This window comes from Tiliqua scincoides, chromosome 1 (genome assembly GCF_035046505.1).
Source record: "Tiliqua scincoides isolate rTilSci1 chromosome 1, rTilSci1.hap2, whole genome shotgun sequence".
Lineage (NCBI taxonomy): Eukaryota > Metazoa > Chordata > Lepidosauria > Squamata > Scincidae > Tiliqua > Tiliqua scincoides.
The window spans coordinates 268,359,893-268,383,894 of NC_089821.1; the positions used below are offsets into that span (position 1 = coordinate 268,359,893).

Genomic DNA, 24,002 nt, shown 5'->3' on the forward strand with positions numbered 1-24,002 from the left:
ATGGCACAGGCGGCGGAACCCGCAGCCGCCGCCGCCTCCAGCAGTGATGGCTCATGGAAACCCAGTGGTGAGGGACAAGGGCGGAGGAGGAGGAGGAAGCCTGGCTCAGTGAGATGGCTCTCCAAAAGGGGACTGGGACTCAGTGACTCCGAAAGAATCGCCCCAGTGATTTAATCCTTCATAGGAACACCTGCCTCTGAACTGATTTTGGGCTTGGGCTTAAAAGAGCAGGTGCTAGGTGTGCACATGGGATGCATTGCCTTTGTGTTCAGCTGTCTGTGGACTTCGTGGCCAGAAGATGTGGGGATGGCCTGCAAGGGAAGCAATTCCATGGGGGACAGGAGGAGAAGTCTGTTGTGGTTGCCCGCTATAATGACTACAGGGAACCCCCAGGTTCAGTGTGGCACACTGCTGGATGTCGGCCAACAGTGGGTGAGACCTGTGGTCCCTGTGGCTTTCCCAGGGGCATCTGGATGGTCACCACTGGGAAGCAGGATGCTGGGCTGAATGAATCCTTAGCCTGGCCAGCAGGGCTCTTGGGGAAATGCTGTTTTTGATACCTTGGGGTCATTGTGTGTCTTCCCCCAGTGAGTTATTTACTCCTTTCAAAGATTCCTCTGTCTTCGGGGACTCTTTTCCTGCAGCCACTACTTAGAGGTACATTTAAAGGCACCTGGCGGTCAGAATGGCAGTTACAGGCATTGGTCCCTTCTGTGTGGTTTTCCCTGAAGGAGCATGAATGGATATGACTTGATGTGCTGGTGGAGCAGGTAGACAAGAAGAAAAATATGATGGGGTCTATTTTCATATTGAGATGTAGATAGAATGAGTGTACAGTGCCTTTGGCTTAAGGAACAAGCTTTGGAGAAAGCAGCTCTTGCAGCAGAGGCTGCCCATCCAAGCATTCCTTTCCCAGTTGAGATCAGCTGTGCGCTGTTAGGCAAGACTTCAAACACACGGAGATGTGGCTATAAACCAAAATGAATTATTGGTGCAACCTTGAGCTTGTTTACTGAGAAATAAGGCCTACTGTGTTCAGTGGGACTTACTGAGGTAAGTGTGCACAGGTTTGCAACATTAGGATCAAACCCTGCACACTGTTTTGGTTAGGAAAAAATACTTACACTGAAAGCCAATTTTAGCATTTCTCCTAGCTAAAATAATGCTGGGGTGTGTGCTGCTGGGATTAGGGTAGGGCAGTGTTATTCAAACTGTGAGGCACGGCTCTCTAGGGCAGTGCCAGGAACTCAAAGGGGAGGCACGGGATGTCCTCTCACAGGGATACAGTCACACCCCTGGGCAGAATACCAGTCTGTCCTCTGTGCTTTTTTTAAAGCAGGAGAAAGGAGTTGCTCAGCTGCCAGAGTGGCTGCTGCTGTCCCGCCCTCTTCTGAGCATGCTTGGCTTGCAGTCCTTAACCCTAGCTGATCCTTGTCCCTTGGTTCCTAGTTCCCAGCCTGGGATCGCTTCTCATCAAAGTGAAATCTCTCTTTTCAACCCCTCCCTCTTCCACTCCCCCCCTTTCTATCTTCAAACCTTCCTGCTTTCCTCTCCCTCCCCTTAAAGTTTCCATGCAGTTGGGAAGGGGGGGGGGGGAGAGAGAAGCACACACTTTGCTTGGCCAGGAGCAGAAAAAGGGTACTGTTTTTAAAGTGATTTATTAATCTTGTTGTTTGACTGAAGAGGAAAGGCTGTATTTTTAAAGTGATGAATCTTGCTGTTTGAAGGGAATACTTATCAGCCATTGATGAAGTGATTGCCAGCCCAATCCTATCCACACTTTCCTGGGAGTAAGCCCCATTGACTCTAATGGGACTTACTTCTGAGTAGACATGCATAGGCTTGAGCTGTGTATCTCCTAGTATAGGAGACAAATCAGCTTCCTAACCAAGCCCTTATCAGCTCTGATATATTTTCATGGTCTATTTTTGTTTTCCCCACCAGCTGCTGGAAAAATTTAATTTCATTAATTTAATAAAGGGTTCAATCCTATCCAAGGAGAATGGGAGAAATGACTAGTTGGATTGGGGTCCACAGGGGTGTGTGTGTGTGTAATGTTGGTCAGACTGGTTGTTCACAAAGTTCGTTTGATAAAACAATTCTCTTGGTATGCTTACAAAGTTAAAAAAAAGAGTCCTCCTGGACCAGACAAAATCTACCTACTCCAGCATCCTGTCTCCAACAGTGATCAGCAGCTGATCATTTATAAAGCATGCATATTGTCATGTATTAATATATTTTTAAGATCTGCATTTAATTAATGATATGATTAATATAATTAATATTAATATAGTTAATATATATTTAATATTATATTATAATAAATATAATATATTTAATATAGTCAATATAGTTAATATTTCTGGCCACTTCCTGTTTAATGATGTCACTTCCAGGCCTCAGGAACATGATGGGGAGTCATGGCCAACAGCCACGGGGGTCAAGGGAGTCACTGGCCGGAAAAGTTTGAGTACCACTGGGGTAGGGTGAAGAGCTAAATCTCTCCTTCCCCACCTGTGGTTCTGCCCAGTTTCTCTCCCCCCCCCTTACCGTACTGTTTTGAAAAACAAAAAGGAAAGCACCAGGGCCTGTTATACATTTCATGTGAAATGTATTTTGACCCTTACTGCTTAATAGGTCAGGGGCAGAGTTCAAATGATATGTTCAACATATCACTGCATGTGGAGGAATGTGTGTCTCCTCCCATTAAGTGCTGTTTCACTGCCACAGAACTGGAGGGGAATGGGATGTCTGGGCTGTGCCCTCCCCTTCCCAATTTAAGTGCTAAAGTCATATTTGTACTGTGTGGTGAGGAGCAGTTTGGATGTTCTGCTCTTGAATGGTGCGCTGTGGTGGTGGGAGAGAGAAATCCATGTGCACACTTCTCATCATGCAGTATGGGCTGGTATGATCTAAATGTTATGCTTTTGGATTGAAAGGGACCTCTGATCCCTTTGAAGAAAATGGCACCTCTTGTTTCGAGGGTAACTTGGCCAAGTATTTCTTTCCCAGTTGAGATAATCTGTGACATCATTCAGCAAGATTTAGCATTACAGTGTTTCACCCTCTGAATCTAGAACTCTGATACCTGTTTTTACTTAAAAAACAATAACCATGCCTTAGTTTGTCTTTCAGTGCTTGAATTGTAAGGGGAAAGATTGAATTGTGAGAGCCCTTAATAGAATCCACACTGCTCCCACTTAATAGAAAGACCTGTTCCCACTGCCCCCTTAATGTTTGCCATACGGTACCCCTCTGAAGACTTCTGAAAACAGTTGGTAAGATGGGTTAGTCCATTCTGTTCCCATCGCTGGCATTTAAATGATGTGTTCTTTCAAGAAACCATCATGCTTCAAATTTTGCCTGTCTGTTTTTAAATTTAGGGCCTACTTTCACTCTTTAGTTGATGTGAACCAAAATTGGAAATGGGGGTTTTCTTCAAATTCCAGTCTGGAGATTAGTTTGAAAACTTCTGTTATTTATAAGCAATAGTTTGTGGGAAAATTCTAAAAAAATCACACTATACATTGTTGAAGGTAATTTAGGATCCCCTTGGAATAAATTTGACCTAGTTTGGACAAAGTTTTTTTTTTTAAGTGTTTCTGCCTTGAATTTCAAACACATTAAAAAAAAACACTACATCACACTAAGGATTGAAAAGAGAGCTTATTTTCTTGAAGATGTGGTAGTATGTGAAATTAATGCATAGTTCCCCATTCTGCATGTTATACTAACCTTTCCATTTTAACAAACACATTTCAAGCTAGTGAAATTTGTGAGTTTATTAAGCACAAAAACAAAACGTGGGTTTGGGGGATGAAGTATGGGAAAAATTTTTTGAAATTGAAACTTTAAGGAAATTAGTGATACGTTTCTGCTTTGTGGGTCCTGTTAGAAGAACTTGTGCTACAATAGTTGCATCCTGATGCAACATGTATGTAATGCTAAAACTTTAATTAGTGGCCTACCTCTCTTTTGGGTTGGGCTGCAGTGAGTGGATTAGACCTGTACTTGCTGAGCACATTTACAAAGTAGAATATAATTATAGGATTTCACCTGTGATGTCCTTAATAACTGGGGCCTGAACATCTTACCTTTTGTACCATCACAGTTGTTAAGACCTCTTGACCTTAGCATCTGTGTGCCTAGTTCAAACAACACAAATTTGTACTGCTTGAGTTGAGTTCTTAGTTCCTGCCCCCTTTGACTCAATTTGTGCATGAGTCTTAATGGGCGGCCTTTGGGACTCGACCAGAGCCTTTCTGGGACTCTGTTTGACTTGAGTCAGAGTCTTTTTGATAAATGAGTCAGGTGCAGCTCTGCAGAAAGAAAGGAGCTGCTGGCAGGGTGTGTGTGTGTGTCGGAGTTCTCATTTCACACTCCACTGATATCTCCATCCCTTATGTAAACAAAAGCTCTTCTTCAAGTGAGTGCAGCAGTGCAGAAAGTGCCAATCCGTTCCTTACAAACCCCAGCAACCACTTGTTCTTGAGAAATTCCTGAGTTACTTCCAGTTTTAAAACACCTGTGTCTGAGTCAGCAGGAATCTGGGAAATGAGTGTTTGGTGACTCAGGTTCAAATCTTATGAGTCAAATCACCCATCCCTGGTGTAGTGAGGTGGTTGCTACCCCATAATTTTAAGTTATACCATAATTGGTGTCTACCCCATAATATACTCTGTAGATCTGTCAGTCCAAGCCTATGTACTTTGCAAAAGAAGTGTAAAACCTTCCTCTGTGGGCTGGTATTTGACAGCCAAGATTGAGCACATATAGGGGTGCCCTTTATTAAATTCAAGTCATGCACCTAATAAAACGAACTCTGGCCCAGGAGAACACATTCCACAATCTTTATAGCTGGCCAAAGCAACATGGCTGTCCCTCTAGAACAGCCATTTTCAACCACTGTGCCGTGGCACACTGGTGTGCTGCGAGTGGTCCACAGGTGTGCCACAGGAATTTGGGGGAAGGTAATTTATAATAAGGCCAATGGGAGGTGTGAGCCCCCACTGGCAGCATGGTGTGCCTTGAAAATCGTCAAAAATCTGGTGGTGTACCTTGACCATTTTAATGCCATGTCAGTGTGCTGTGAGATGTAAAAGGTTGACAATCACTGCTCTAGAATGTAATCATCAATATGACCTCAATAGTGTGCACCAAACTTGACTCAGAGGATAGGTCCTTGCCCCAAGAGGCTTACAATCTAGAGAACAATGAAATAGAAGATGGGGAAGGAAGCAATGATAAACAAGAGGGAGGGAATATGTACTAAAATAATCGTAATTATTTTAGTTAAATGTATCCATGTGGTGTTACAGTAGGGTGATGTGCCTAGGGGATATTTCAAAGCCATCTATTTGTTTATTTATCATGGAGAGGATGTCTTCCTTGTGGTGAGCATTTGTCACTGCTGACCAGTGCTCTTTGCACAGAGTACGGTGGAAGTGGAACTTGCCAGCATGCCCACTGGCAGTGGGACACTGCGGAGAGCTCTTCATGGTTTCATAACACCTGTAGGTCTTAAATGTGACTGCTCACATACCTACTAGAAAGTTAAGCCCCATTAAAATGAGTGGAACTGACTTCTAAATATATATGCAGTCAATAGTTTGTAATCGTCAATAAGGCTTGTACAGCATCCAGGACCCAACCTCATTCTGCCACCCTCTGGCTTGTGAGACCTGAGCAGTCATTGCCTGCATACTGTTAAGTATAGTTGTACAGCCTATAGGCTAGAAATTTGGGGTTGTATCCTAAGTTGTGTTTGCTAATCGCGCAAGCATAATTGGTCGTTCCCTCGCCCCTTCCCCCTGGACAGCCCCCAAAAACCACTCCTGAGGGTTAGAGGCCTTTTGGGAACCCCCAAATATCAGGTGCAGGAAGCTTCGGGGGGCAGAACTGTGCTCATGGAAGTTTCCTCTTTCAGGGATTGCCCCTCCTACAGTAGCCCCTGTGCTCATCCCAGATGTTTAACTGAAAATGCCTTGACTCTTGTAGGCTGCACTAGTAAGATGGGAAAAGGGAAGTGAGGTTGTGTGCACACCGTCATGCAAGGATACAACATCCTTGAAAGCCAGGACCTCAAAGGTAGCGTTCTCTGAAGTGCTACCTGTTCCACGCGCAGGGCCAGCTAGGCAGGGGGAGATCAGGGGTCTCAATGCGTGGATGAGATGGTGGTGTAGGGAGGAGGGGTTTAGATTCGTTAGGCACTGGGGAACTTTTTGGGACAAGCGGGGCCTGTACAAGAGGGACGGGCTCCACTTGAACCAGAATGGAACCAGACTGCTGGCGCATAACATTAAAAAGGTGGCAGAGCAGCTTTTAAACTGATCCCTGGGGGAAGGCCGACAGGAGCCGAGGGGCATCCGGTTCGGGACTCCTCATCCCTATGGGATGAGGATGGGGAGGTTGGAGAACAACAAGACAAAGGCAGAGTAGGAGAAGAAATTGGGAAAGGTAGTGTGATGGGATGTGATAGACGGTTTGGCACAATGAGAGGATGCGGGGACAAAGGAGCGAATAAGCAGCGCATCCTGGGGCATTCTGTGTACAAATGCTTTAATGCGAATGCCCGAAGCCTACGAGCAAAGGTGGGAGAACTGGAATGTCTGGTGACAAGGGAAAATATTGACATAGTGGGCATAACGGAAACCTGGTGGAATGCGGAGAATCAGTGGGATACCGCAATCCCGGGCTATAAACTCTACAGGAGGGACAGGCAGGGGCGTGTTGGAGGTGGGGTGGCCGTTTATGTTAAGGAAGGGATAGAATCCAGCAAAGTAGAGATTGAAGGTGGGTCCGACTCTACCGTAGAATCTCTGTGGGTTAAATTACCAGGCTTGTGCAGCGATGTAATACTGGGGCGTGCTATCGTCCTCCAGACCAGAAATCGGATGGGGACCTTGAAATGAGGAAACAGATCAGGGAGGTGACAAGGAGGGACAGGGTTGTAATCATGGGGGACTTCAATTATCCTCATATTGACTGGGTCAATTTGTGTTCTGGTCACAATAAGGAAAACGGATTTCTTGATGTGCTAAATGACTGTGGCTTATATCTGCTAGTCACGGAGCCCACCAGAGGACAGGTGACTCTGGATTTAATCCAGGGTCACCTGGATTTAAGTCCAGGTCCTGGACACAGGACCTGGTTAGAGATGTAAATGTTACTGAGCCATTGGGGAACAGTGATCATGCTGCACTCCGTTTTGACGTGCACGTTGGGGGAAGAATACCAGGCAAATCTCTAACAAAAACCCTTGACTTCAGACGGGCGGACTTCCCTCAAATGAGGAGGCTGGTTAGAAGGAGGTTGAAAGGGAGGGTAAAAAGAGTCCAATCTCTCCAGAGTGCATGGAGGCTGCTTAAAACAACAGTAATAGAGGCCCAGCAGAGGTGTATACCGCAAAGAAAGAAGGGTTCCACTAAATCCAGGAGTGTGCCCGCATGGCTAACCAGCCAAGTTAGAGAGGCTGTGAAGGGCAAGGAAGCTTCCTTCCGTAAATGGAAGTCTTGCCCTAATGAGGAGAATAAAAAGGAACATAAACTGTGGCAAAAGAAATGTAAGAAGGTGATACGGGAGGCCAAGCGAGACTATGAGGAACGCATGGCCAGCAACATTAAGGGGAATAATAAAAGCTTCTTCAAATATGTTAGAAGCAGGAAACCCGCCAGAGAAGCGGTTGGTCCTCTGGATAGTGAGGGAGGGAAAGGGGAGATAAAAGGAGACTTAGAGATGGCAGAGAAATGAGTTCTTTGCATCTGACTTCACGGCAGAAGACCTCGGGCAGTTACCGCTGCCTGAACGGCCCCACCTGACCGAGGAGTTAAGTCAGGTAGAGGTTAAAAGAGAAGATGTTTCAGACCTCATTGATAAATTAAAGATCAATAAGTCACCGGGCCCTGATGGCATCCACCCAAGAGTTATTAAGGAATTGAAGAATGAAGTTGCAGACCTCTTGACTAAGGTATGCAACTTGTCCCTCAAAACGGCCATGGTGCCAGAAGATTGGAGGATAGCAAATGTCACGCCTATTTTTAAAAAGAGAACGAGGGGACCCGGGAAACTATAGGCCGGTCAGCCTAACATCCATACCGGGTAAGATAGTGGAATGCCTCATCAAAGATAGGATCTCAAAACACAGACGAACAGGCCTTGCTGAGGGAGAGTCAGCATGGCTTCTGTAAGGGTAAGTCTTGCCTCACCAACCTTATAGAATTCTTTGAAAAGGTCAACAGGCATGTGGATGTGGGAGAACCTGTGGACATTATATATCTGGACTTTCAGAAGGCGTTCGACACGGTCCCTCACCAAAGGCTACTGAAAAAACTCCACAGTCAGGGAATTAGAGGACAGGTCCTCTCGTGGATTGAGAACTGGTTGGAGGCCAGGAAGCAGAGTGGGTGTCAATGGGCACGTTTCACAATGGAGAGAGGTGAAAAGCGGTGTGCCCCAAGGATCTGTCCTGGGACCGGTGCCTTTCAACCTCTTCATAAATGACCTGGAGACAGGGTTGAGCAGTGAAGTGGTTAAGTTTGCAGACGACACCAAACTTTTCCGAGTGGTGAAGACCAGAAGTGATTGTGAGGAGCTCCAGAAGGATCTCTCCAGACTGGCAGAATGGGCAGCAAAATGGCAGATGCGTTTCAATGTCAGTAAGTGTAAAGTCATGCACATTGGGGCAAAAAATCAAAACTTTAGATATAGGCTGATGGGTTCTGAGCTGTCTGTGACAGATCAGGAGAGAGATCTTGGGGTGGTGGTGGATAGGTCGATGAAAGTGTCGACCCAATGTGCGGCGGCAGTGAAGAAGGCCAATTCTATGCTTGGGATCATTAGGAAGGGTATTGAGAACAAAACGGCTAGTATTATAATGCCGTTGTACAAATCGATGGTAAGGCCACACCTGGAGTATTGTGTCCAGTTCTGGTCGCCGCATCTCAAAAAAGACGTAGTGGAAATGGAAAAGGTGCAAAAGAGAGCGACTAAGTTGATTACGGGGCTGGGGCACCTTCCTTATGAGGAAAGGCCACGGCGTTTGGGCCTCTTCAGCCTAGAAAAGAGATGCCTGAGGGGGGACATGATTGAGACATACAAAATTATGCAGGGGATGGACAGAGTGGATAGGGAGATGCTCTTTACACTCTCACATAATACCAGAACCAGGGGACATCCACTAAAATTGAGTGTTGGGCGGGTTAGGACAGACAAAAGAAAATATTTCTTTACTCAGTGTGTGGTCAGCTGTGGAACTCCTTGCCACAGGATGTGGTGATGGCGTCTAGCCTAGACGCCTTTAAAAGGGGATTGGACAAGTTTCTGGAGGAAAAATCCATTATGGGGTACAAGCCATGATGTGTATGCGCAACCTCCTGATTTTAGAAATGGGTTATGTCAGAATGCCAGATGCAAGGGAGGGCACCAGGATGAGGTCTCTTGTTATCTGGTGTGCTCCCTGGGGCATTTGGTGGGCCGCTGTGAGATACAGGAAGCTGGACTAGATGGGCCTATGGCCTGATCCAGTGGGGCTTTTCTTATGTTCTTAACATGTGAAATCTTTTTGAAATTGAGAGAGAGAGATTCTCTGAAAACCCAGTTCCTGCGCCAGGATTCTCTGTGCTCCCTCGGAATCGCAGCATAGTCGCCACTCAGCTCTTAACAACTTTTTTTTCCTCTATCCATATGTTGCACAGCCTAAATTCTACAAATCAGTTATTGATGATGTGATTGAAGGTGTTCGGGATGTCTTTGCAGAGGAAGGTGCTGATGAGCAGGTCCTGAAAGAGCTGAAGCGGGTTAGTGGAATAATAATAATAATAATAATATACAGTATTTATATACCGCCTTTCTTGGTCTTTATTCAAGACTTTATTCAAGGCGGTTTACACAGGCAGGCTTATTAAATCCACGCAGGGATTTTTACAAATTGAAAGAAGGTTCTCTCTTTCAAGAACCACCACATTCAAGATGTTACACTCCGATCTGGTTTAACATTCTGGCCTCCATCCTCCCACGCTCCGAGCAGATGGAACAGCTCAGCTGCAGCTTGCCGGCTGCTTCAAGGTCGCACGGTGCCGGTGGCCTCGAACTGGCGACCTTGTGGATGTTAATCTTCAGGCAAATGGAGGCTCTACCCTCTAGACCTCCCTCTGCTTTGCACTTTGTGGCCCTGGTTGGGAGCGAGAAGCTGGTATAGCAAAGTTGTTTAAAGATGGTGTTGGTGAATGGTTTAACTTGTATTTAGAGAAGGTTTTTTTCCTGGGCATTTCAGAAAGAAGTCTACTTCATTCTTATTAATGTACTGTACTGCATTTTTATTCCCCTCTTCCTGCAGTGATCTTGGGGTGACATACATGATTCTGTCCGTCCCCCCCCATTTTATCTTCTGAGGGAGGTTGAGTTGAAAGAGTCATTATCCCCACGTCATCCAGGGAATTCCAGGACAACTGGATGGGGGGTCTGAAAATGGTCCAAAATGCTAACCACTGTTGAAGCTTGCCAGCATGATTAGGAGAAACAAACATATGAAACAGTCTTTTACCAAGTCAGAGTCTTGGAACTCCAATCTCAGCATTGACTACAGTGAATGGCAGCAGCTCTGCAGGGTCTCAGACTTACATGGGGATGCCAGTACTGGGATCTGGGGCCTTCTGCATGCAGAGCAGGTCTTCTGCGATTGAATTATGGCCCTGCCTCTGAACTGAAGTTCTCTCATTCTGCACCATGGCTGGCCACCTGATGTGAGTTGCATCCACAGCAGCTTGTGAGGAGTCTGAGGGGGCCGATTTGGGGTGCCTCCTTTCAACCTACTGATGATAAAAGGCACAGTGATCTATGTACTTCCTACTCACTTGCACAAGAAACAGATAATTTCTCTCCTTACCATGCTCTTCGTACACTGTTGTCAAACCCTGAAGTCTAGTACTGCTGGGTTTGATGGCAGTGTTTGAGGAGCATGGTTTAATTTTATTTTAGGTTGTGCAGAAGCAGCAAACTGGAGGGGCATTCTGGGTCTGCACCTACCGACACCTTCTGTGTTATTTCCTGTGCTTTGTTTACGCAGCTAGAGCCTGCAACTCCAGAGTTGGTCCCCAGTTGCTCCAGTTCGTTTTGGATTATCATAGGGAGGAGTGCTCCTTCCTTTTCTGAGCAGTGACAAGTTCAGGGCGGTGCAACAGGGTTATGTTTTCAAGACAGCAAGTGAGCACTGGAGGCTTAGGGCCCAAACCAATACTGCCAGTGGCAGCCCTCCACTAAATTTAGATCAGGGGTGCCCAATCCCTGGCCCGGGGGCCACTTGAGGCCCTCAGGGACTCCCAGTCTGGCCCGCTGGGAGCCTCCAGTCTCCAATGAGCCTCTGGTCCTCTGGAAACTTGCTGGAGCCCGTGCTGGCCTCATGCAGCTGTTTTCAGGTAACTGTTTGACCTCTCACATGCGCTGTGGAGCGAGGGCTGCTTGCTGTTTGACATCTGTGATGCAGCAGTGGCAGCAAAGGAAACACCGGCCTTGCTTTGTGCAAGGCTTTTTATAGGCCTTGAGCTATAATAAGATCTTTGTTCATTCACATAAGTTCCATCTCTAATATATTCATTTATGTATATTTATTCAAATTTTATTCCTGGCCCCCGACACAGTGTCAGAGAGATAATGTGGCCCTCCTGCCAAAAAGTTTGGATACCCCTGATTTAGATGAATGTCCCCTTCTCCCAAGGAGCCTCCAGCAGCCAGCAAATGCAGCAGCAGGATTGGACTGCCCATGTGTCCACCATATTTGTTTTCTTGCATATGTGCCAGCCAGCAGAGCATAGTGAAAGCTACAGACTTGCATATGCAGGCAGATGCTAGGTCAGCATTAGATTCCTAAAGGGAAAGTACTGCAACCCTGCAAGGCTGCCCTCTCCAGTTAGTCAACCAATTCTTATCCAGTTCCAGTTAGTTAACCTATCCCAAAACTCATCTCTCTGTCTCTGAGTGTACATTCAGACTCCCAACTGCTATCAGACTATCCCAAGCATGCAGAGCACTGGGTTCAAATCCATCAGAATCCCATTGTTCATCAGTTGTCCAGGTCTGTTCATTTAAAATTCAGATCATCTGCTGGGTGATGTGCTGGCAAAACCATAGTGATAGGCCGCTTTCACAAAAGCACAGAAAGCCAAACAGATAACCCACTGAGTTATGGAAGACCCTGTTGGGGGAATAGACAATTCAGCAGGCTAAAATGGGTGATTTCTCTTCACCTCTTTTCTTGCAGCGCTGGGAAACCAAAGTGATGCAGTCAAAAGCAACAGAGGGCTTCTTCCGGCACAGGCACTTTTCACCCCAGTTCATGCTGCATCTGCCTCCCGGCTTCCATCAAACCCTGCAGACATCGGCAGGTGGGTGACTAGTCTCTTGCATCAAAGGCAGATGCAGGAGGGGAAGAGAGAGGAAGCTTTGCTTTTCCTTGTGGGTTTGGGATGACTGGGGGAAGGTGCTGATGAGGGGCTGCAAGCCAGGGTGATGGCTACTGATGACTTAGCCTAATGAAACGGTAACATTTTGGTTCCTGAGTGCAGCCAGGAGTGAGCCCTGCAGGCCTGGGTGGGTCTGGAGGTAGAACCCAGTGCAAAAGCTGTCTGTTCACTCAAAATGAATACAATGGGGGTGGGCAGAAAGAAGATTTTCAGCACGCTCCCTAAACAAACATTGCCAGAATTCTTTGAGCTAATATAAAAACAGTATAGTTTTGTAGTATACTTAAAAAAAGAAAATTTTAGGCAGGCCAGTTGGTTGACCAGTGAAATATGGTTACTGTACCAGTCAGATGAATGCTTGTTATTTCTGTGGTCAAATAACACAACATGACATGGTCCTTTACAACAGCCTTTCAGATGGAACTCTTGGCTTTCTTTCTGTTCCATTTTTAAAAAAATGTGTAACTATAGGTTGCCCTTCGGGTTCTCGGATAAAAGCCAAAGAGAAGCACTGCATAGTTCACTCACAGGAAGAAAAAAAGATGCCTTATTAGAAATTTTAGAAGAATTTTTCTTAAAATTGATTTCCTTACTAAATAACCCATGTTGCTTTTGTGATTAGCACAAGGATCAACAGCCTGATCCTGTGCTGCCCTGACACCAGCGCTGCACCTGCAGTGCCTGCACTGGGTATTACAATTAGGCACATTTGCACTACCCAAGGAGTAAGTGACACTAGTGGGGAGGCATCCGCTGTCCTGTTGACACCGCTGTGGGAGCCCTGGTCGCCTTCAGAGCATGGGTAAGCCCCAAGCAGCATGGGGTGGTGGGAAGGGTGACAGGAGGTTGTGGAGGAGGTATTCCTGGATGGTGGGAAGGCAGAGAGGGCAGAGCGAGGGTAGCAACAGGCTCAGGAAGTAGGTGGGAATGGCATCCTTTGCTGAGTCACCCATGTCGGGCTCAGAAGCCTGACACAGGGCTTTCAAGTTTGCACCAGCGAAATAGCTGGCACTGACTTGAGAAGTCCCATTGAGCAGGCTCGGGCTTTACTCAAACTAAGGGGATGAATGTCCCCCTGAGGAAACCTCCAGCCTGTTCAATTCCAGTATAGGATGCAGCGGTAGCTGTTTGGAGCATCTGCTCCTGTGCTGGATAGGACTGGGCCGCAAGCTTGCTGATGATTTGATAAAGCATCTTTCTCTGGGGTCTGTGTGTCTTATAAAGGTTTCCCATGACCCTATCACTGTCTGTATCTATATTGCTATCCATCGCCACTGCTGTTCCTCCTCCTACACAAGGAAGTCCCACTGTGTTCAGAGGGATTTATTCCCTGTTAGTTGCTTTTTGGTTTCTTCTAACTGATGTCCTTTCCAATTATTCCTTTAGGCTTTCCTGCTGGTAGAGGAATTGGACAGTTCACTGGAGGAACAGCAACATCAGAACTGGTATGAAGCATCAACATTGTGTTATTGTGCTGTCAGCCAGTCACTGTTTCTCAGCCTAACTTGCCTCACAGGGTTGTTGAAAGGATGAAAGAAGGGGAGGAACTATGTAAACCACCCTGAGCTCCTTGGAGGAAGGGTGGTATAAAAATGTTAAAAAAATAAAAGTAAGTAATGTTTATAAAAGTTGTGGGGATTCTCAGTCATAGGATCTCAACAGGTTCTGCAAATAGCAGTCTTGGCCCTGAGAGCTGTTGGTTCTCTGAGTAACCAGTACTGGGTTAGATGGACTAGAAGTCTGCCTGGCTTAATATAATGTACTGTAGCTTCTTATGACCCTATCAGCCCAATCCTAACCAACATTCCAGCACTGATGCAGCTGCAATGCAACCCTAAAGTAAGGGAACAAATGTTCCCTTGCCTTGAGGAGGCCTCAGTGACTGCCCTCCCACTGCAGAATGGAGCACGCACCATGTTGTCATCTGTCCATCAGTGCTGGATAGTTGGTTAGGATTAGGCTGTGTGTCATGCTCTTAGAATATGTAAAGAGATGGCTCTTCTGCACTGCTTTTTCCAAACTAATCCAACCGAAAGAAACAGCCAGGCTGTTTCTTTCACCGTTACTTCTGATATGAGTGCAAGAAGGGAGTCTTCTGTCAGAAACAAGGTTGGCCCACTCATGAGGCCAAGCAGAGGCAGTTGAATCAGGCAGCAGATTGGTAAGGAGCCTCCACTGCTCCCTCCCCCCCTCACTGGCAAAGGAAGAGGAGTGGAGCTGAAGAGGAAGTGTGGATGAGAGTGGGGGGCTAGAGTTCCTTAACAGCCTGGATATATATGTTGGCATCCTTCAGTCTCGGAAGACTATGGTGTCATGCTCTGAATGGTGGTTCTGGAACAGAGTGTCCTCTCCAGTGCGCGAAGCCTGGGTAAAGTAGGTATGGAGGATAGGCTGTTACCCACGCAGCAAATCCCCCCTCTCCATATCGCTGAAATGGTCCAATGGAAAGGCAGAGGCCAATACGGTTGGTTCCAGCGGCATCGCAGGAGTTGCCAGAACGTGACTGTGTTCAGCCATGAACTGCCTCAGGGACTCCGGCTCCTGATTTTGCCTCGAGGTTGACTCCTGAAGCCTTTTCCATAACTGGATGTAGCCACAAGGCAGTGGAGGTTTGGGATCAGAGTTTTCCTTCTCTCAGATGAGCTGCCTTCCCAGGCTGACGAGTCCCATCTACCCGGTGGCTGTTTAGTCGCCTCTTACTCTCATCTGGTAGTGCTTGGCCACGCGCTCCCGGTGTCGGAAGTCGCTGCCGTCGGTGCCCGCAGCGCGAAGTCCCGTGCAGGAAGCCATCTTGGCGTCGGGCAGAGGCGGCTGCAGCCTGGATATAAGCTTGCAGCATCATTATCTATAAGAAGAGCCTCACACTGTTTGTTGATTGGACCTATGATGAGTCAGTATAACTTTGGCTGCTGAAGGATTCTTGGCGATGGGTAATGGCAGAGCACCAGGCTCAATCTTTGGCATCTCCTGGCAAGGTTGGGAAGGAAAGATCCCTGTTTGAAACTGTGGAGAGCCATTACCAGTCAGAGTAGAGCTAGATGAACCAATAGTTGAGCTCAATATAAAGCGACTTCAAGACCAACGTGGTACAGAATTTGGGCAACATTCATATCTCAGTCCAAAATACTTACAGCTCCGGGCATAGAGACTAATTGTATTTTCCTGATATTCTGCTTTTACTTCAGGGCACTTCCAGGCCTGCAGGTGCCATCCTTTCTCTGCCTTCAGGGCTGGCTTATCCTATTCAAATTCCTGCTGGTGTGACTCTACAGATGGCATCTGGTAAGTTTTAACAGGCACTACCTTGAGCATTATTTATGTGGGGGGGGGGGGGAAGAAAACAGAAGTTGTGTAATATGGAATAGTAGAATTTGTGCACCTATGCTTAGGGAGCAAGTCTGTACTACTAGCTTTGGGTCCCCTCTGGGAAAGAAAGGTGGGATAAAAATGCAGTAAGTAAATAAATAAAATTATGATGGTATTACACAGGTTATTATGATGGAGATATTTTAGGGCACAATCCTAACCAACTTTCCAGCACTGAGGTAAGGGCAATACAACCCTGAGGGAAGGGAACAAACATTCCTTTACCTTGAGGAGACCACCGTGACTGTACCCTAACTGGTATGCAGCACATACCCCATTGTGACAGCTATGTCAGAGCTGGGAAGTTGGTTAGGATTTGGGCCTTAGTCCTTTGCTTATGTCTGGTGCGCAGTTAATTCAGAGAAATTCTAAATTCTTGAAGTTTTATTCTGAAAATACAGATTCAATTAAGCATGCGCTCTGGCACTTCTCCCAAGAGAGTCCTCTCACATTCACTCGGGTTACCTCTAAGCCAAATATGTTTCCTATTTTAGTCAAATTCTTATCCTTCTTTCAGTTCTATTCCTTCTTTAGAGAAAACGTTCTTGCCTAAGTGCTACGTCATATTAGAACCTTGTTTATTACCTTGGTTAAGGAAGATCTTGGAAAGCCTCTTGGAAATTTCTGATTAACCTCATATTATGATTGGGCACATGTTTTTGCCACAGCCATCTCATGGGGTCCTTGTGACTTAGGAATGTAGAGGGGGATATTGACCGCATTCAGGTGGTCCCCCCCCACCATAGTTTGCTTAAACCAAGAATTCCTTAAACAGCACGTGAGGGGAGGAGAGGGACTGTGCACATGAGCTTTCTCTGCATCTTTCAAACTACTGTGTGAAAGAGCAGTTGCATTCAGCTGTCAATGAATTGGAAGTTTTTAGCTGCAGTGCAAGCTGGAGGCTGAGCCAGTGGCTCTTTAGTCAACCTGGTTCAGCACCAGCGGCTTTGCTTCCTCTTTTTAGGAAACTGCATTCTCCCAATGGAAAGCGTGTGTCTTTGCCAATAAAATGCATATTGCAAAGTCACCCGTGAGGTCAAACTGCACAACTTTGTTGTCATGTGTCTTGCCTTGTCTGTTATGCCAGGGAAAATGGGAACACGTATGCAGTTATTTTATATATGCACACTTGGGCCAACTTGCAGTAAGGTAGAGGGATTGGAGATTGTGCCAAAGGCTTTGCAGAAAATGTGGGTTTTGAGGAGGGATTTGAAGAAGGCAAGTGGGGTGGAGGAGTTCCAGGCAGTAAGGGAGAAGGGGAAGAGCCATTTAAGAGAAGACTATCAGGTGGCGTAGCCAGAGAAGTAAGGAGTATAGCAGGGGATAAGAGCAGAAAGGTACTGCGGGGCAAGGACATTGGGGGGTTTCCACAGGAAGGGACAGCAGGTTTGGCAGGAGGGAAGAGGCTGAATGGCACTTTAGCAGGCCACTGGAAGGATTTTGCCTGCCTCTTACTTGCTGCCTCCTCCTGGCAGTGCTGATTAGCCATGGAGGGAGAAGACCACACTCACCAAGTCAGTCTCTCTCTCTCTCTCTGTCTCTCAGGGCAACTATATAAAGTCAACATGCCTGTGGTGGTCACCCAAGCCCCAGGAGGTGGACCCATCCTCCAGAATCCGGTTCAGCAAATATTCCAGCAGCTTGGACGGCAGTCATTGGTGCCTCCTCAGTCCACTAGCGAGGCCACGCAGGCAAATGCCTCTACTCTGCAAGCACCAAATGCTGGCAACCTGCAGGCCCAGAAGCCCACTGTAGGGATGGAAGTGAATGCCTTGCCCAGTGCCACTGTCACACCGGAGGCTCCTGGGAGTCAAGGGGAAGCTGCAAGGGGGCCTGTGGCAAGCCAGCAGCCATCTTGCTCATTGGAAAATTCCTGGAACGTTGGTGTTGAAACAGCTGTTCCTGTCCTGAAGCCATCTGAAGAGAGCTGCACCAGGGTGGCTGATGAAGCAGCAGCAAACAGCCCTTCCAGTGGGGATGAACTGCCCAGGAGTTTAGAACAGCAGCTGGGTCCTGATGATATCATCGAGCTGATAATTATGGGCAACGACTTGGATGATGATGCCCTCCGAACGGAGGATGCCAATCTCTCCTTTGTCGAAGAGGTATTTTCCATGTCCATCTTGCATTTTCAAATGGTTCTCCCCCCCACTCCCAATACTCCTGTAGTTTTGACCAGGAGTGATGAAGCCCCACCTCTGCACTGATTTTTAATGGGGCTGGATTGCAAACAGAGTTTTGGCTTCTTAGCATCAGAAACTGATTCTGTCTGCTAAGTAGCAGCCTGTTAATATCTCAAGATATTCCTGCTTGAATAATAGTTGCATTGCAATATGTTTATCTTCAAAAGTGTCCCAGGATTGTGATCAGGATCCTAGATTCCTGTTGGAACCTGCTTCTAGGTTTGGCCTGGAAATTTTGGATGGGGTTTAATGAATCTACTTCATGACTGAGCATATGTCTGAATGTCTTAAAACAGAGGAGCATGTGAGCATGTTTTGATCTTGCAAGTCTGTCTTCCAGCTAGATAACAGAGTGCAGATGGAGTCTGATCTGCGGCCACAGAAGGAGATTGCCAATGACCTTGAGGAGATCATTCAGCTAGATGGCACAGGGGACATCTCTCCCAAAACAGAAGTGGAAAGTCCCAGAGATGCGGAAGATGAGGAACTGGTTGGGATCATTGATGCTGAAGATCTAAAAGTCCTAGAGGACGAAGATGGTGATAACAGCACCTCGGACAATCAGTCCCTCAGCAGCACCAGTGATACCGATGAACCCTCTGTTGACATTATTGAGGAGGTGAAACTTTCCATACTCTTGACATTGACCTGGTTTACTTTTCATGCTAGCTTCTTGAACCACACCTGATACTGGAAGCATCATGGGAGCTTGCCTGTCTGTCTCTTGTTTACATTAGAACAGCATCTGTGATGTATGTGTCAGGATTGGGTCCCATGACACATGGGAAGGAGGTACTTAACCCTTTCCTCTCATGCTTTTGAAATTGTGGCCCCCCTTTCCCAGTGCTCCCCAAGCTGCTGTTGGCCTTGGGAGGGAAGCTTCCACTATCTGTGCCCCGGACAGCCTCTCTACATATTACACAGAATGATGTCTTGGGGTTCTAGATTTTTTCACTGCAGAACACAGGGTTTGTATAGGTTCCCCCCCTATTTTCACATGCTTTCCCATGTAGCAAAATTCTCCCTGTCCAGAATTCTGTCTCCCTGCAGACCACCCAGCAGCTGGTTCCTCTTGTGTAACTATTTGGTGACATCTCCTCCTCTTTGAAAATGCTGCTTCTCCCTGCTTTGGATGACAGGGTTTTGCTATTAGCCAGTTTATTAAGGCTTCCTGAAGCCTTTGATGTCAGGTCAACACAACTAGACTCTGACTGGAAGCCTAACAGTGCTGGAAAGAAGCCTTACAGCCTTCCTGTCCAAGACCCAGCGATGTCTTGGCCACACCGCAGCTTTCCAAGAAAAGGCAGAATAATAAGCATGGCTCACTTAGAGCTTGGTCATACCCAGGGCCTTCTTATTAGTTCCCTCCAAATTGGTATTAAAAGCCCTACTTGCTGTGATTTTTGGATGGAGGAGGGTGCTTGGAGTGAATTAGTATCCCTTTTGGCCCCTGAAGATTTTCTCCTGTCTATCCATTTGTGCTCATGCAGTCTGTCCTTCCTGGGGTTTTTGGTAATGTGCAGCCCCATAATAGTTAACTATTTCAGGGAGGAAACATCACAATGTGATTTCCATGGTTTCCGGTCCTGTATGATGAGGGTGAATCTGGGTAGCAGCAGCTTGCACATTGGGTGCTCACAATCATGTTATCAAATTGCCCGAACTGCTTTTCAGCAATTGTGATGTACCTGTTGGGGTTGTGGCACTAATGAACAGATTCTCCCCTTCCCCTCAATTTCCTGCTTGAAACGCCCCATAGTGCTTCCCATACATTGTATATACAGAAACAGAAGGGAAGGTGTGCCCTATAGCTATGTAACTAGATTGTTGAAGGTTCAACTGTCTGTGTTCCTGATGGTGAAGTGTTGGCATTTTACTCAAAAGCTAGCTGTGTTTTAACTTCCACCTTTCCTCTCTAGGACCCTTTAAATTCTGGTGATGATGTCAGTGAGCAGGAAACACCTGATGTGTTTGACACAGACAACATAATTGTATGCCAGTATGACAAGGTGCAGTAGAGAATATTTATTAATCAGTTTGAAGTTGTTTCTAGCTTTATTAAAAGTATGAAATAAAAGCTTAGTTCCTTCTCACCTAAGAACGGCGTCACAGACTATGCTGGAGCAAATTCAGATTTGCCAGAGAGCAAGCAGTCAATAGGGAGTGTCATCAGTCGTGTCTCCCTGATGAGTGCATGCTTTCTTGCTTTCATGGTCTTGGGTGTACACTTAAACTATCTTTACATCTAAAAAAGCAGAATGTGGGAAGTGGTCCTAACACTCCCCCAACACTTGGGCATTGACTGCAGAACATGCAGACAAATTAGGGTTTCATACAAACAGCTACATATATTTTATTGTAAAGGGTCAGATTATACAGGGTAATTATTTTTGTAAGTGATAAGAACATATAGGCTAATGGATTCTGAGCTGTCTGTGACAGATCAGGAGAGAGAGAGAGAGATCTTGGGGTGGTGGTGGATGAAAGTGTCGACCCAATGTGCGGTGGCAGTAAAGAAGGCCAATTCTATGCTTGGGATCATTAGAAAAGGTATTGAGAACAAAACAGCTAATATTATAATAGTTGGCAACCTTCAGTCTCGAAAGACTATGGTATCGCGCTCTGAAAGGTGGTTCTGGAACAGCGTCTAGTGTGGCTGAAAAGGCCGATTCGGGAGTGACAATCCCTTCCACACTGGGAGCAAGTGCAGTCTGTCCCTGGCCTGTCTCCCTGGCTATGGGCCTTCCTTCTTTGCCTCTTAGCCTCAGACTGTTGGCCAAGTGTCTCTTCAAACTGGGAAAGGCCATGTCGCACAGCCTGCCTCCAAGCGGGCCGCTCAGAGGCCAGGGTTTCCCACTTGTTGAGGTCCACTCCTAAGGCCTTCAGATCCCTCTTGCAGATGTCCTTGTATCACAGCTGTGATCTACCTGTAGGGCTCTTTCCTTGTACGAGTTCTCCATAGAGGAGATCCTTTGGGATCCGGCCATCATCCATTCTCACGACATGACCGAGCCAACGCAGGCGTCTCTGTTTCAGTAGTGCATACATGCTAGGGATTCCAGCACATTCCAGGACTGTGTTGTTTGGAACTTTGTCCTGCCAGGTGATGCCGAGAATACGTCGGAGGCAGCGCATGTGGAAAGCATTCAGTTTCCTCTCCTGTTGTGAGTGAAGAGTCCATGACTCGCTGCAGTACAGAAGTGTACTCAGGACGCAAGCTCTGTAGACCTGGATCTTGGTATGTTCCGTCAGCTTCAGCAGTTCATGGATCGTTTTAGCAAGGCCTGCCAAGATTTTGGACTGACAATCAGCCTGAAGAAAACACAGGTCATGGTTCAGGATGTGGACTCACCTCCCTGCATTACAATCTCTGCGCATGAACTGGAGGTTGTCCATGACTTTGTGTACCTTGGCTCAACGATCTCCGACACTTTCTCTCGATACTGAGCTAAACAAATGCATCGGTAAAGCAGCTACCACGTTTTCCAGACTCACAAAGAGAGTCTGGTCCAACAAGAAGCTGACGGAACATAATATTATAATGCCGTTGTACAAATCGATAGTAAGGCCACGCCTGGAGTATTGCGTCCAGTTCTGGTTGCCACATCTCCAAAAGGACATAGTGGAAATGGAAAAGGTGCAAAAGAGAACGACTAAGATGATTACTGGGCTGGGGCACCTTCCTTATGAGGAAAGGCTACTGTGTTTGGGCCTCTTCAGCCTTGAAAAGAGACACGTGAGAGGGGACATGATTGAGACATACAAAATTATGCACGGGAAGGATAAAGTGGATAGATGCTCTTTACACTCTCACATAACACCAGAACCAGGGGACATCCACTGAAATTGAGTGTTGGGAGGGTCAGGATAGACAAAAGAAAATATTTCTTTACTCAGTGTGTGGTTGGTCTGTGGAACTTATTGTCGTAGGATGTGGTGACAGCATCTGGCCTGGATGCCTTTAAAAGGGGATTGGACAAGTTTCTGGAGGAAAAATCCATTATGGGTTACAAGCCATGCTGTGTATGTAGAACCTCCTGATTTTAGAAATGGGCTATGCCAGATGCAAGGGAGTGCAGCAGGATGCAGGTCTCGTTATCTGGGGTGCTCCCTGGGGCATTTGATGGGGCCGCTATGAGATACAGGAAGCTGGACTAGATGGGCCTATGGCCTGATCCAGTGAGGCTGTTCTTATGTTAAGAACAATTGTCCTCCAATCTTAGAAAAGTGCTTCACTCAGCCCCTCCCTTCACCAATGCAAAGTGGTCACCTTTCTTTCACATGCTCAGGGGGAAGGGAGGGTTTGCCTGGAGAGAGAAGGATTGATGATTTGTCAGCCAGCTACCTCCCCCCCCTCTCATTAAGGAGGCTATTGTTAAAGGACTGTTCAGTTTTTTTAAACTGATTTTAAAGGGATGCATTTTCCCCCTTCTCCAAGGATCAGCACATTCCTTCTCATTTGCAGTGGCCATTCGTGTTGAGTCAAATTCGTGTTTAAAAAGGCTAGATCTGTAGCTGTTTGTATGAAACCCTGATTTGGCTGCATGTTCAAGAGTTTAACTTGAGGCTGTTGCATTCAGGAAGTGATGAAAAAGCCCCCCCCCCCCCCCCGAACTAGTGGCTCTTGATTCTCCTTTCTCACACCGTTTCTCTCACCTGCAAGGTGACAGTGAACAAATTGGTTGAATATCTCTGGTTGGCTGGGATCTCTATGTTTAAAATCAGCACAAAAAATAGTGATCCATGAGTAGCATGATGCGGCTAAAGACTGAAATTCCTTGCATACATAAAGCAGACTCATCTTGGGAAATCTCTTGTTCTCAGGTTTTGAAGGAAAACATTCAGTCTTGAATCCTGACAGCCTTTAGAATAGAGATCTTGTATTCTTAATTAGTTTTTTGCCTTTTCTTTGCCTTGTATTCTTAATTTTTTGCCTTTTCTTTAGCAGGCCTTTTGATGAGTATAATCTAAAAGTTCCAGTAAGCTATTTTTGAAAGAGTGCTTTTTTGCTTTTTATCAGGTTCAACGAAGTAAGAATAGATGGAAGATCTACCTGAAAGATGGCGTGATGTGCTTTGGGGGAAAGGACTATGTCTTCTCAAAGGCCATTGGAGATGCAGAATGGTGAAACTTAGAAAATATCAAACTCATTTGGGGTGTGTGTTTGGTTTTGGTTTTTTTTAAAGGACAGTATGTATTGTAATCAGTAAGAATATACTGAAGTTCTTGAGTTCTGAAACTTGAAATATGACAGAATGTGAGATGAGAAGTCACATGAGCAAAGTATGAATGTCAAAGAAAAGGTAAATAAATCCTTTGACAAACTATTTATTGACATGCATTCTTGGTTAAATTTGTGTTCTGTATGAATTAAACAAGCAAAACAAAAACTATTTGTTGAGTGTCTTCCCTCCTCTGACTAAGGGTAGCCAGGGGTGTTAGAGGAAAGTTTATAATGGGTGTCTATACTGTCTACAAACCCAAAAATCAGCCCTCCAAGCCAGCTGAGGTAATGTGTAAGCTAGAATCATAGATTTGGAAGGGACCAACAAGGTCATCTACTCCAACCCCCTGCCTATAAGCAGGAAAGGGAGCATCTCCAGCAGGCCTCTGCTTAAAGATCTCCCTGAGGGGAAAATCTACCATCTCTCTTGGTAAACTTGTTCCACTGCTGAACTGCCCTTACCAATAAGAATTTTTTTCCTAATACCTAATCAGAATCTCCTCTCTTGCAGTTTGAACCCATTTGATCTAGTTGTTCTCTAAGACAGTTGAAAACAAATTTGTTCCTTCTTATATATGACAGTCCTTCAGGTATTCGAAGAGCCCCCTTTAGCCGTCTTCTCCAGGCTAAATATACTAGGATCCCTCAACCTTTTATCACAGGGCTTGTTCTCCAGTCCTCTGATCATCCTCCTCACACTTCTCTGAACCTGCTTCAGTTTGGATGTATCTTTCCTGTGGTATGGTGTAGTTGTTTTAGCCTAAGTGCATAACC

The 24,002-nt window shown here is 46.2% G+C and overlaps 1 protein-coding gene across 1 annotated transcript; it reads left to right on the forward strand.

The window, feature by feature from the left end:
* Nucleotides 1–23,377, forward strand: GTF2A1L (general transcription factor IIA subunit 1 like). The gene is made up of 9 exons (XM_066623664.1): nt 1–108; nt 9,693–9,794; nt 12,254–12,377; nt 13,842–13,900; nt 15,641–15,737; nt 17,367–17,926; nt 18,345–18,623; nt 19,924–20,013; nt 23,025–23,377. The coding sequence occupies exons 1-9, from the start codon at nt 1–3 to the stop codon at nt 23,130–23,132; spliced, it is 1,527 nt and encodes a 508-aa protein (XP_066479761.1). The 3' UTR covers nt 23,133–23,377.
* The last annotated feature ends 625 nt before the right edge of the window (nt 23,378–24,002 follow it).